Here is a 14,978-nt window from a genome sequence, read left to right as displayed (position 1 = left end):
TCTGCATATGCGGCCATATTAAAGAGGATCAACGTGTTCTGTAGGTTCCGTGCGAAGGATGAAGATCAAAGGTCAGGGAAGGGTCACAATTATCATATCCTGAACCCAGCAGTTTTAGTTCCTCTACAGCTGTCCTTCTCCTGGTCTGGTCTTCACAAACCTGCCTGGAACACACAGACACAGAGAGAGAAACAGGTACAGACACAAACACAGACAGAAATAGATACAGACAAAAGAAGATACAAACACAGACAGAGAAACAGACACAGGCAGAGAGAGGGAAAGAGGAGATTTGAAGAGATCCCACCACAGGACCAAAAGGGATCAACTTTGAGCGATCTAGCAGTATAGTACTTTCTGATCTAAATACCTCAACTGACACACTTGTGCTCCAGGCGTGCCCACTAACAGCCACACTCCTGAGTGCCCTGTGGCTGAGCACGCCGAGGAGAACGGAGCTGTCGCAGAGCAGCGTCTCCATACTGGATACCCGACCCCATCCTTTCTGGATCCAGCTCCCCTGAAAAGAAGGAGGGGGTTGGGTGAGACGAGAAAGTCGGGGATAGTCTCCTGTTCGATCTAAGAAGAGCCACATCAACTTGAAGGTTATCCTTGCTTTTACCTAGGCTAGGGACAGTTAAAATAATGTTATATTTATTCGTTTACTTTTCCCTTACGTGTCTTATTGTGGGGCCTTTTAGTTTTCTATCCTGTTGAAATTTCAATCTCTTTTTCCATCTTTTATCTCTTTGTTTTAAATGCTTTGTTCTTAATCTACTCTACACTTTAACTTAATGTTCAAGTTATCGCATGGTAGTTTATTGCATGAAATGTGTTATCTAAATAAACTTTAATTCTGACTGAAACAAAGAACATTTTGACAAATAAACCACTGGTTAAGCTTGTCAGGGTGGATGGTAGTTTTAACAGAGGCAGTGGTACAGTATAACAGCAACATTGGTGTTATTAACTGCACAACATAATGATATTTGGTAGTTACAAAACGAGAGCACACAGGTTTGGTGTTAATGTTTGTTGACGAGGTTAAATCAATCAACACTCACAACATGTCTAAGATGCAAATCACTTATTGATGACAGTGTAAAAGATTTGGTGTCAAAGCCAAGTGCTGCTGCTTTCTGATATCAAATTATATTGGTAGTGAAGTAGACAGAAGAAGTAAAGGCCCTAACTCAGGAGTTGCCAACCCGTCGACTGCGGTCAACAAGTTGATCTTGGAAGCACACCAAGTCAACCGTGAGAAGTTTTCAAAATCAGAGAAAAAACCCCCATAAATGTCAAAACGTTTTCATTTATTCATTATTATTTATTTTAATTTCAAATGCACCCTGTGTGAGCCCTGTGTGTAGTGATGGTGGTCAAGGGGCAGGGAAGGGGTATATCTGGCCAATCAAATACAGTTTCTAGGTCTTTTTTTTTTTTTTGGGGCACCAGCCTTCCATTCCTACGCTGAGAGGCCCACACACCCGGCTGACAAATTACGTCCCTGACTCCCGCCTTAACTAGCTCAGGCACTTCTTGTTATGCTCACGAGCTATCAAGCTAACGGTACATGATGGCAGAGGCACAATGGAAAAAGCAAAAAAAAACTTATCATTTTCACATAGAATGGGAACACGATTTTCTGTTCACCCTAGTAAAGGACAAAACAATTTGCTTGATTTGTCACCAGGCTGTAGCGCTCACAAAAAAGGTAACATGGAGCGGTACCACAACACCATCCACCTCAAGTTCAAAGACACCTACCCGCTAAAGAGCATGCTTCATTCAAAGAAAGTTGACGAGCTCAAGTCTATATTGAAAGCACAGCAGTCGCTTTTTATCAAAGCAACACTTAAAAGTAAGACTGCAACAGAGGCATCCATCCATGTCAGCTATCTTTTGGCTAAACATAAGAAACCGTTCACCGATGGAGAGCTATACAAGGAAGCAATGGCCGTTGCCGCCGAGACGTTATTCATCCATCCATTATCCGAACCGCTTATCCTGCTCTCAGGGTCGCGGGGATGCTGGAGACTATCCTAGCAGTCATTGGGCAGCAGGCAGGGAGACACCCTGGGCAGGCCACCAGATCATCACACAGGGCAGACATACACACACACACCCACACACACATTCACACCTAGGGACAACTTAGTATGGCCAATTCACCTGACCTACATGTCTTTGGACTGTGCGAGGAAACCGGAGCCTCCGGAGGAAACCCAAGCAGACACGGGGAGAACATGCAAACTCCACACAGAGGACGACCTGGGATGACCTCCAAGGTTGGACTACCCCAGGGCTCGAACCCAGGACCTTCTTCAAAGAATTCAAAAACAAAGAAGACATTAAAAATTCTATCGGAACTGTGCCACTTGTACCAGCCACTGTGACAAGGGTGGAGTCGTTATCGGAGGATGTGAATCAGTAAGTGCTCAAGGATTTATCACTTTGTCAGTGCTTTCGCTTCAATTTGACGAATCCCAGGATATGACACACACTGCACAGCTGATGGCGTTTGTTCACATGGCTTTTAAGGATTCAACTACTAAGGAGGCTTTTCTCACCCTTATACCATTAAAAGGGAGGATAAGAGGTAAGGATATTTACAACAAGTTTAAACATTATGGTCATGATAACAGCATTCCCATTCATACGTTGGTAGCGATCAATACAGATGGGGTCCCAGTAATGCATGGGGTACATTCGGGCTTTGTTGCACTGTGCCGTCGTGATCCCGATTTCCCCAAGTTTGTGAACTATCACTGTGTGGTCCATCAGCAAGCACTGGCTGGTTAAGTAGTGGACTTGTCTCATGTCATGACAGTTGTCGTCATGATTGTTAATTCGATTCGTGCAAAAGGACTTCATCACCACTTGTTTAAATCTTTATTAGATGAGCTTGATGCCACATATGGTGACTTGATTCTCCACACTGGCGTAAGGTGGTTGAGTCGCGGGAAAGTACTGCAGTGATTTGCTGACTTGCTTCCCGAGATCAAATCATTTCTGGAGTCACGCAATGAGGAGCATGAGGAACTGTCTGATGATGCATGGCTGCTAGACTTAGGTTTCCTCACTGACATAATAGCAAAACTGAACGAGCTCAACTATGACCTTCAGGGAAAAGACAAAGACATGGCACACATGACCAGCGCTGTCAATAGCTTTAAGGCCAAGGTGGGTGTGTGGGCCTCTCAGCGTAGGAATGGAAGGCTGGTGCACTTCCCAAACCTAGAGAAAATGTCACAAAACACCAGAAACAAAGATGCTTTTCTCCCGCAAGAATTTGTACCCACCTGGAGAAACTGGCATCCAAATTCAATGGGCATTTTTAGGAGTTAAACGACATAGGGGAGGTTGTTGCATTTATCTCAAACCCTTTCCTCCCCATTGACATTGAGGAGGTGTCCGTGAAATTCCAGCAAGTACATATTTACTTTACCAGTCGGAGTTGACATGGAGATAATTGATTTGCAAAATGACATTGGGTTGAAAGCAAGATCAAGAGACAGTGACTTTAGGGGTCTTGTAAACGCTGGAAAGTTTCCCCTCCTTTCATCTTGCGCACTTAAAGTGAAGGCCCACTTTGGATTAACATACCTTTGTGAGATGGCTTTTTCACAGGTGAAAATAATCAAGTCAAAGAACAGGTCTTGTCTAACTAATAGACATCTCACAGACAGTATCATACTTGCTATATCAAACTATGAGCCAGACACAGAGCACTTGCTGATAGTGTGCAATCACAGCCATCACATTAAATGTGTGTGTGTGTGTGTGTGTGGGGGGGGATCTGCTACACAGCCATCAGTGAATATTGCCAGTTTGAAATATGATCTGTTGTAGCCTATTGTTTAAAAAAGGATATGATCTGTGTTGTATGTTATTTAAAAGGGAAAGTGAAACAGTGCTGCACATGATTGGCTTAGGCCTGTAGTTGACTGATTGTTGAGGTTATTATGAATGGTGAATGAGTGATAGGCCTGTGGAAATATTGAAAATGTTTTAATACGAGTGTTGTCATAACATTTTGAATGATAGTTGCACTTCTGATTATACTATTTGCATGATTAAATGAATATTAATAATAATAATTTTATTTATGTACCACTTTTCTAAAACAATGTTACAAAGTGCTTCACAAAAAAAACAAAAACATAAAACCAGACAAGACAAAAATAAGAATACTTTGAATGAATACCTGAATGAATTAATACTCTGCCTGTTGTCATAATTAAATTATAATTGGCTTGTGATCTTGGTGGGAGACAAATATTTGATAGGGGCTTTGAAACAAAAATAACTGGCTTATGACTGACAGGTAAGCCTGTCAAAGTGGAACTACATTGTGGGCTTGTTTTTTTTTTCGGCATTTTTTGCAAGTGGTAGATCTTGGTTTACATTTGGACTTGGGCTATGATCTTAGGCTTGAAAAGGTTGGTGACCACTGCCCTAACTGCAGGCTTGAGGGAAGGTGATGTACTAAACATGGGTGGTGCTAAATATATGATTGACACCCTAATTACCACAATCTGTAATTACATCAGTCAACCAGAAAATGGCACTGAAACCAAATTATGTGGCTAACATGGCACTATAATGAATGGGAATACCACAAATCACTTGTAGAGATTCATCCATCCATTATCCGAACCACTTATCCTACTCTCAGGGTCGCGGGGATGCTGGAGCCTATCCCAGCAGTCATTGGGTGGCAGGCGGGGAGACAACCTGGACAGGCCGCCAGGCCATCACACAGGGCCAACATACACAACACTCACACACATTCATACCTAGGGGCAATTTAGTATGGCTGATTCACCTGACCTACATGTCTTTAGACTATGGCAGAAAACTGGAGCACCTGGAGGAAACCCACGCAGACACAGGGAGAACATGCACATGCACACTCCACACAGAGGACGACCCGGGATGACTCCCAAGGTTGGACTAACCCCGGGCTCGAACTCAGGACCTTTTAGCTGTGAGGCGACTGTGCTAACCACTGTGCCACCATGCCGCACACTTGTAGAGATGGCTGTGTTAAATGTATAAATCAAATGTTTAGGATCACCCTTGTTCACTAGTTCACCCTCTTGCAAACCCTGTAGTTCAGTATACCTGTGGAAGACCATAATACACAATAAAGTGGGCCAATGACCCCCCTCTAGTGGCAAATGGCAGGGATTCTGCCTATCAACAATAAAGGGTAGCAACATAAATGTAGATATGGTAAATAATTGTGTATCTAACAAGCTTGTTCGGGATTTTCAGGAAGCAGTGCCACAATAGAGTGCAAGGTTGGGAGTTGGTCAAGTAAGGGAGATCAAAGAGGATATTCATGTAAACAGGGATGGTTAGAGGTTATGCGGTTAAGGGTGAGGATAAGCATTTGTACCTGACTCTATCTTGTTGAGGATTTTGCGGGCGCACTGGACAAAGGCCTCCTCAACATTCTCTCCTGTCAGAGCACTGGTCTCCAAAAACATGAGCTCTGAAACACACCAACATCCACACATGCATAATCTTAAATTCATTACAATTATCATTTCACACTTGTTGATGCATGTAACCATGTTAACTGAGCCTACCTAATAAAAAGAATCATACCAGTATTGTCACTGAATGGGTCCTCTTGGTTACAGGGGCCAATTGTGAACAGACTGTGTTCAATGTGTATCTGAACAGGATGTGTTGATATTTCCAAATAAAAACACAGATTCACTGTTCTTTCTTTTTTGTTAAGTGACCCTAATCATCTCATGCAGCTTGAGTTTTGTCCATTTTTTTCTAATTCATACTTACATCCAACATCATGCAGTTTATTATTTCAAGTAAGTTAAACAGGAAAATGATTTCTCAGCATTGGGCAATATAGTATATTTGCAGGCTATTCTGCTGTTTTCATCACATCCTGATGTTGCCATACTTATCAAATCAATGGGGTAAATAAAGTTTTCTTTAGTCTCTAGCCAGAACTTTGGCAATCTCCTGAAAATATTGTTTGTTAATTTGAGTGAACTACTACTATCTGCTGTTCCCATTAGGGGTTGCCACAGCAGATCATCCGTTTCCATCTCTTCCTGTTCTCCGCATCTTCCTCTGTCACGCCAGCCACCTGCATGTCCTCCCTCACCACAACCATAAACCTCCTCTTTGGCCTCCCTCTTTTCCTCTTCCCTGGCAGCTCCATATTCAGCATGCTTCTCCCAATATACCCAGCATCTCTCCTCCGCACATGTCCAAATCAACTCAATCTTGCCTCTCTTGCTTTTTCTCCAAACTGTCCAACCTGAGCTGTCCCTCTAATATACTCGTTCCTAATCTTGTCTGTCTTCGTCACTCCCAATGAAAATCTTAGCATCTTCAACTCTGCCATCTCCAGCTCTGCCTGTCTTTTCGTCAGCGCCACCGTCTCCAAACCTTACAACATAGCTGGTCTCACTACCACCTTGTAAACCTTCCCTTTAACTCTTGCAGGTACCCTTCTGTTGCAAATCACTCCTGACAGTCTTCTCCCCCCACTTCACCCTACCTACACTCGCTTCTTCTCCTTTCTTCTGCACTCCCCATTACTTTGAACAGTTGACCCCAAGTATTTAAACTCATATGCCTTCGTCACCTCTACTCTTTGCATCCTCACCATTCCACTGTCCTCCCTCTCGTTCATGCATATGTATTCCATCTTGCTCCTACTGACTTTCATTCCTCTTCTCTCCAGTGCATACCTCCACCTCTCCTCAACCTGCTCCCTACTCTCGCTACAGATCATAATGTTATCCATGAACATCATAGCCACAGAGACTGCTGCCTACTCTCGCCTGTCAACCTGTCCATCACCATTGCAAACAAGAAAGGGCTCAGAGCCGATCCTTGATGTAATCCCACCTCCACCTTGAAACCCTCCATCATTCCTACTGCACACCACCCCACTGTCACACTTCCCTCATACATATCCTGCACAACTCTTATATACTTCTCTGCCACTCCAGACTTCCTCATACAATACTACACCTCCTCTCTCAGCACCCTGTCATATGCTTCCTCTTAACTCCACAAAAACACAATGTAACTCCTTCTGGCTTCTCTATACTTCTCCATCTACATTCTCAAAGCAAATATCGTATCTGTAGTGCTCTTTGTGGCATGAAACCATACTGCTGCTCGCTAATCGTCACCTCTCCTCTTAACCTAACTTCCACTACTCTTTACCATATTTTCATGCTATGGCTGATCCAACTTTATACCTCTGTAGTTGCTACAGCTCTACACATCACCCTTATTCTTGAAAATTGGAAATCAGTACCAGTATCCTTCTTCCCCACTCCTCAGGCATCCTCTCACTTTCAAAGATTGTATTACAATCTAGTTAAAAACTCCACTGCCATCTCTCCTAAACACCTTCATGCCTCCACAGGTATGTCATCTGGACCAACCGCCTTTCCACTCTTCATCCTCTTCTTAGCTGCCCTCACTTCCTCCTTGCTAATCCACTGCACTTCCTAATTCACTATCCCCAAATAATCCAACCTTCTCTCTCTCTCATTTTCTTCATTCATCAGCCTCTCAAAGTACTCCTTCCACCTTCTCAGCACACTCTCCTCGCTTGTCAGCACATTTCCATCTCTATCCTTGATCGCCCTAACCTGCTGCACATCCTTCCCAGCTCGGTCCCTCTGTCTAGCCAATCGGTATAAATCCTTTTCTCCTTCCTTAGTGTCCAGCCTCTCATACAACTCACCATATGCCTTTTCCTTTGCCTTCACCACCTCTCTCTTCACCTTATGCCACATCTCCTTGTATTTCTGTCTACTTTCTTCATCTCTCTATCCCACTTCTTCTTTGCCAACCTCTTTCTCTGTATACTTTGCTGTACTTCCTAATTTCACCAAGTCTCCTTGTCTTCCTTCCTCTGTCCAGATGACACACCAAGTACCTCCCTAGCTGTCTCCTTCACTATTTCTGCAATGGCTGCCCAGCTATCCAGCAACTCTTTCCTACCACCCAGTGCCTGTTTTAACTCCTCTCTGAATTCCACACAACAGTCTTCTTTCTTCAACTTCCACCATTTGATCCTTGGCTCTGCTTTCACTGTCTTCTTCTTGGTCTCCAAAGTCATCCTGCAGACCACCATCGAATGCTGCCTAGCTATGTTCTCCCAGGTGATTTAGCACCTGGTTCTCCACAAACATGGGTTGCAAGTTCAGAGAGGGGCAACTACCATCCGGCCGCACCCCAGCCCCACCACGAATGGCCCTACTCACTGACCGATTTGTTAATTTGAGTGAACATCAATCAAAAAATTAACTATAATATGGAGATCCCTATATAAGACAAATTCAAAAACACGGATGTTAAAGCACATTCACAAGAAAAATATTAATGCGAAATTAATGGTACAAATTTAGTCAAAGGCACAATCATAATTATTATCATCATCATACACAAGCTGTTATGCACACTATATGTAATCATTGCCATCTTAGAACACATTTATGCATAAACACATTCAAAACCCAGCCATTTACTGTGCAATACATGAAGGCTCCAGAGATCTAATAATTCTCTATCCAAGGCTTTCCCTGTTGCTACTCACAAGCATACATGCACATGCACACACTGCTCAAACATACACACAAGTGTGTGCACATACACACAATTGCAGCCTATTCAACATTGATACGGTGCCAGATATAGATACAGTCCAACACAAATCATCAATATTACCGTTCTCTTGTGCGAAGCGGGAGGCCTCCAGGAATGTGACCTCTCTGTCAGCATCCAGGTCCTTCTTATTTCCACAGAGAATGATGACTATGTTTTGACTGGCCAACATCCTTGCATCACTAAGCCAAGTGGTCAGAGCGTTGTATGTCTCACGACTGGAAGAGAGAAAGCGTTTGTGTGAGATCCAGAGAAAGAAGTAGACGGTGACAGAGAAGGTAAGAAATGTGTCAGATTTTGCAAAGGAGGAAGGCACTTATCAATGTGAGTTAGTTCAGTTCCTTCAAAAGGAATATCAAAGGATGGTTGACGATCTGAAACTGAGCTCTCTAACTCAATTCACCTGGTGATGTCGTAGACCAGCAAAGCTCCTGCTGCTCCTCTGTAGTAACTTCTAGTAACAGACCTGATGGACAGAAGACAGACATATATATATATGATCCAGTGATTCAACTAAATTCTTTATGAGACAGTACAAGCCTGTTTCATGCCATATGCAGTCAGTAATATTACACGGGAAAGAACATACCATTAACTGCCTCGTCATGCACACCACGCATCATGTGCACAACGCCTAATGGGGAAGGGAGAGGTGCCTACATTCAAAAATTCAAAAACACATGACCGCTAATGGTCCAGTAGGGGCGGGGGGGGGGGGTATTTGTCTATTGGCATGGTTTATTTATAATTACAAAATAGATGCTTATATCTATGACTGCAACTGCTGGCCAATTTATTCCTGTTATTCAATGTGGACATTTCTGGTTTGCAAATGATAAAATAGACGAAAGGAGTCATCTACCAAGCTACGGTGATGAGAAATGACAACGTCAAAATAGGGACATACGTCGGTCTAACAGAAGGAACATTCAAAAGAGGTTTAATGCACACGCGTAGCTTTAGAGACAACCGTTTAAAGAATGTAACATCTTTAAGCCATTATATTTGGTCATTGGTGGACAGAAACATTAATTAATCAACCACCTGGAAAATCCTCTTAAAAAACAAAGCATAGTCAACCAGTAGTAAAATGTGTAACCTATGTCTAACTGAAAAATATTTTATCATTTGCAAACCAGAAAAGTCAACATTGAATAACAGGAATGAATTGGCCAGCAGTTGTAGACAAAGTTATAAGCATCTATTTTGTAATTATAAATAAATCATGCCAATAGACAAATACCAACCCCCCCTCCCCATTGGACTGTTAGCGACCACGTGCTTTGGAATTTTTGAATGTAGGCACCTCTCCCTTCCCCACTGGATGTTGTGCACGTAATGTGCATGACGAGGCAGTTAATGTTATGTTCTTTCCCGAGTAGTTTTATTGACAGCTGATGATTGCTTATGGCATGAAACAGGCTTGTACTGTCTCATAAAGAATTTACTTGAATCACTGGATTATTTTGCTCCTTATTTGACACTTTTCTTACCGTTGAGTGTTTCTTTTAACAAAGTTTTATATAGTATATATATATATATAATAATAATTATTATTATTGTTATTACATGTCCAATTCAAACCCGGACCAAAAAAAATCATGTTTAAAAAAAGCAATATTGTTAACTGCTTTTGACCATATATTTACAGTGAATTCTTAAAATACATAGATATTTTCATTTCCCTCTAACTTCTAAATACATGTGAATACCTTCCATTTCTAATTAATGTTCCTGTTATCTGGAAAGTCACAGCAATATGCAACAGAGGTCACTGTGATAGGAGACACTAAGCTAAAGATATCTGAAACATTTTTTTTAGAAACTTTGTGACAATCACTTAGAAAATTATCCTTTAGTTTGCTTTCCATTGCAAGTGAAACAAAATAAAAATACATTGTCTGATAACTCCTGTCTTACAAAGGTTTAACAGATATACAGCGATAGTATCAACTTGTTGGTTGACAAAGAACATCAGATGTGCCTCTAGTAATGACGGGTTTGTTTAAGCTTCTAAAATTACACACGTAATGAATTGATTTTGATTGCTTACACCAACGCCTAATAAAACAATTGTTCCATTTTAGTGTTAATAGCCTAAATTTACAGACAGCACAGAAAACATGAAGCCACTCCATGCAACTCACAAACCTTCTTTTAATGAACCTATTTTCAGCAGAAAAAACACATATCATATGGAAAAGACCCCAATACAGTCTCAGTCTTATTCATTAGCAGCCAAACTCAAATAACACTGAAATACAATTTGTAAAAGTACCCTATGTCTCGATGCATGCTCAATAATCCAGGTAAGAAAATCAAACCCAAAGATCAGGTCCCCCGACACAAACAGAGCAATATAGTGTATGCTGTTAAGTGCCAGGAGGATTGCCGTGACTTGTACATTGGGGAAAACAAACAGATGCTGGCCAAGAGGATGGCACAACACAGAAGAACTAACACATCAGGCCAGGACTCCTCAGTCTACACCCATCTACAGGCCACTGACCACTCTATCAAGGATGACGATGTGCACATCCTTGATGAGGAAGAAGGCTGGTTTGAACAAGGAGTCAAAAAAGAGGGAACGACCATCCCTGACTGGGGGGGGGGGGGGCTAAGCGTATATCTGCTGCCATCTTACAATGCTGTGATTGCAAACATTCACAAATCCTCTGTGAATAGTACACATAGCCATTGAAACTCTACTTTATGGTCACACCCATATTTGCATAAAACTGATCATTGGTTTCGGTCGTTATGCCACTGTATTGTTTATAAGGGTGGGGATACCTGCAGTCAGTTTAGACTGAAGAGGTCACTAAGATGAGTGATGAAATGTACCTGTCAATAAACGCTGTATCTAGATGAACTGATTCAACCTTCTTTGAAAAGTACCCTATATTTCATTTTGATCAAATTTACCACTAGTGATGAAAATTAGGAATTTTGCTACCTGGTTGTAATGTTCACTCTATGGACTGGTTGGCTACCTCTACTGTCAACAGTAAGAATTTATGATGTAATATTGGAAGACAGGATAGTTGCAATGGTATCCAGTTAGCTTACCTGAACCTCTCTTGACCTGCAGTGTCCCAGATCTGTAATTTCACCATTTTGTTAACTACACTGATGATCTTGGAGCCAAATTCCACCCCAATGGTGTGATTGGACTCATCCTTAACTGGGAAAACAAAAGAACAAATAATCTCATTATTATTAAACAACTGCAGTAATGGTAGCCTACATTAAATGTAAAACAACAGGTCTGTACTGATGGGCTTGACTATATCTGTTCTGAGGATGTAAAGCATGCATTTACAAAGTGGATGGACTCACCATCATAATACATCTGAAAAGAACATGTTGAACCTGACCTCAACCCAACAACAAACAATAACCCTTAAACTCAACCATAACTTATCAATTTGCAATAACCCTTAACTTTTTCCTTAACCCAACAAAATACAACATTCAACAAAAAATGTTTTAACACCAATCTCAACCAAAAAACAACCCAATTTAAAAGATAGGTTAACTTGTTTTCGAACTATGACCTCATTTAAACATTGTCACTATCGTGCTGTAGAACAGTACAGACAAAAACTTCATTGATCACTTCAGTATTGAAAAAGACTTAACAGCACTTTGCTGAATCTTCTCGCTGAGCTTTAACACAACCCAATTGGGAAATCCTTTGAGCCTTTACAAAACATGATATATCTCCTTTTCAAACAAAGGAAGCTCACATCCATTATCCAAACCACTTATCCTGCTCTCAGGGTCGTGGGGATTCTGGAGCCTATCCCAGCAGTTACTGGGTGGGGAGACGCCCTGGACAGGCCGCCAGTCCATCACAGAGCCCCCCCCCCCACACACACACACACCTAGGGACAATTTAGTATGGCCGATTCGTCTGACCAACATGTCTTTGGACTGTGGGAGGAAACCGAAGCACTCATAGGAAATCCACACAGACACAGGGAGAACATGCAAACTCCACACAGAGGACGGCCTGGGATGACCCCCAAGGTTGGACACCCCAGGGCTTGAACCCAGGATAATAATAATGAACTTTATTTATATCGCACCTTTCTGAACAATGTTACAAGGTGCCTTACACAACAGGATAGTCAGACATGTTTTAATATGTTCTATTGACAACTTAGTGGCAAACCATGCTTTCTATTCATTTACAATTAGTTTGTGTTGCACCTCTGCAAAAAAGGTTTGCTTGCTACATCTGTACTGTGGTTGTAGATGATGCTATGGAACTGCTGGGCTACAGGTCTTCTGGCTGTAATAAGTGCTCATTGAGAAGATTCAGCAATGTGGTAAGTTTCAATACCGAAGTGATTAGTGAAGTTTTTGTCTTTGCAATTCAGTGATGCCCAATGATGTAGTTAAAAAGGAGAATCTATCCTTGAAAAAGCCTAATACAGACATTATCCCAGATGTTTTGTCTTGGATGAATGTGGTGCCCGAGTTGTAAAACATTTCGACCTGTCCACTGATTGATAAGTTTGGATATGTACAACTATAAGTGCCATATAAAACATGGTGTTTCATAATAGCAATAGAACACGGAGTCATAGTTACCATCACCTCTCTAAGTAATAGGCATTGCAGCTTTCAGTTAGCCTGCATAGCACAGTAAAGTTACATATTTAGATTTATTCAAAACAGACATTGTTTTAGACAGCAAAGACATTGAGTATTCATGATCCCTACAACTAGAAACTTGTCTTTAAGAATTAAGAGTATGTCACTACAGTATAATATGTCCATCTTGACAACATTAAAACAATGTGCAGTGTGTGTAATCTCAGACTTACATCTCTTCTCTATAAACTGGTGCAGCAAACAGGACTTGCCTGTCCCGGCATTCCCAATCACAAGGAATTTAAACAGGAAATCTGCAGAGACAAGATAAATCATGACATTGACATCTAGGCCATCTTTCAGAGGCGATTTGCTTAGATTGGGAGAACATACTGTGATTTGTATTTGTCTCATTGGTTAAGATAACTTTTTCATAACGCACCAGAAAATGACATAATAGAACAAATGAAAGTGAAACTGAATACGCACTGTTACGTCTATGTGTGTGAGCAAATATCAATACAAAAGATTTAACAGCTGAGAGCAGCCTAATGCGAGTCTAACATGCAAACTTGAGCCATCGTTCTCATCACAAAGACAAATACCACACAAGTTAAACCCTTCTCATTCTATGGGCATGGAACACTTTTTGAACCAACCGCGGTCAAACGCAGGAATTACAAAATGAAAGAAGGAGAAATGACAGTCACAGCACCGCCCGCCTCACATCCATATGAATAACCGACCCGCACACAAATCCCTCTGTACTACCGGATCACCATTCGTCCCATATGGTGGTCGGAGTCCATAGGCAACACAGCAGTCACACCCTCCAGAAAGCCAAGCCGACGACCATCATCACCAGCCAAATCCCCCAAGCGTCAGCTCCCTCCCTGCCCATTTCGCAAACCTTGCTCTGTACTCTTTTTCCAAGCAAATTAGATATGATATAGCTCGTCGGTCCATCTGCAATACACTACAGTTGTATAACCTAGGAAGTAATATATATACACAATCCCCTCCCCTCTATTTTGATATCGGCTAGCTTAGCCGGGGAGCTTGATATTTATTTACGATGGGAACACCACGTTAGTACACCTGCCCCATCCCGACCACTGAAGGATGATGATGATGGTGGTGATGATGGTTTGGCGGCTTGTCAAACCGTTTTCCTTACCGTACGTCTCCGACATGGCCACTGCGGCGTTATAACACCTGCCTCTTGTTTTCCCAGACCAGTACAGAGGAGAATAAAAAGGAAAAATACAGACAGAAAAACAATGAAGTGGACTATCCTATTGACGGCCGCAGATCCTGGAGTTTTTTTCCCCTTTCGACTTCCTGTAGAAAGGTTTGCGTTTCAAAATAAAAGCTCTCCCCAAAGGGAATAGGAGTGCAGTGTCTTACTCCTATCGCAGAGTGCCTCTGTTGTAGTAGAGATGCGCCCCGTTCAAGAAGCTTTCGTTATTTCCCTGGATTGAAAATCGAAGTACATCTCTTTCGTGCCAGCGTTTACAACCAAAAGAGGGCATAAACAACCGGTTTCACAATGCTGAACTAAAACCCATGCGATACAATTCTATCGATTTTATACGACAAAAGAACCGAGGAACCCTCTGAGTTTAGATTTCATTATAATTTAGGCAGAGTTGTAAAAACCAGGTCCAGAAAGTAAATGTCAAACCGTGTATTTGCTCAAACCATGT

General features: G+C 41.8%; 1 protein-coding gene across 1 annotated transcript; it reads right to left on the bottom strand.

The window, feature by feature from the left end:
- Positions 1-404: 404 nt before the first annotated feature.
- Positions 405-14,579, bottom strand: LOC130111512 (ras-related protein Rab-4A). Its single transcript, XM_056278734.1, has 7 exons — positions 14,450-14,579; positions 13,506-13,586; positions 11,740-11,854; positions 9,074-9,136; positions 8,734-8,888; positions 5,405-5,500; positions 405-520 (listed from the first exon to the last, which is right to left on the bottom strand). The coding sequence occupies exons 1-7, from the start codon at positions 14,463-14,465 to the stop codon at positions 405-407; spliced, it is 642 nt and encodes a 213-aa protein (XP_056134709.1). The 5' UTR covers positions 14,466-14,579.
- Positions 14,580-14,978: the final 399 nt, after the last annotated feature.

The sequence above is a fragment of the Lampris incognitus genome, chromosome 4, assembly GCF_029633865.1.
Source record: "Lampris incognitus isolate fLamInc1 chromosome 4, fLamInc1.hap2, whole genome shotgun sequence".
NCBI classification, from domain to species: Eukaryota; Metazoa; Chordata; class Actinopteri; order Lampriformes; family Lampridae; genus Lampris; species Lampris incognitus.
The sequence above is the reverse complement of the archived record's forward strand: the minus strand, read 5'-3'. Positions and strand labels throughout refer to the sequence as shown.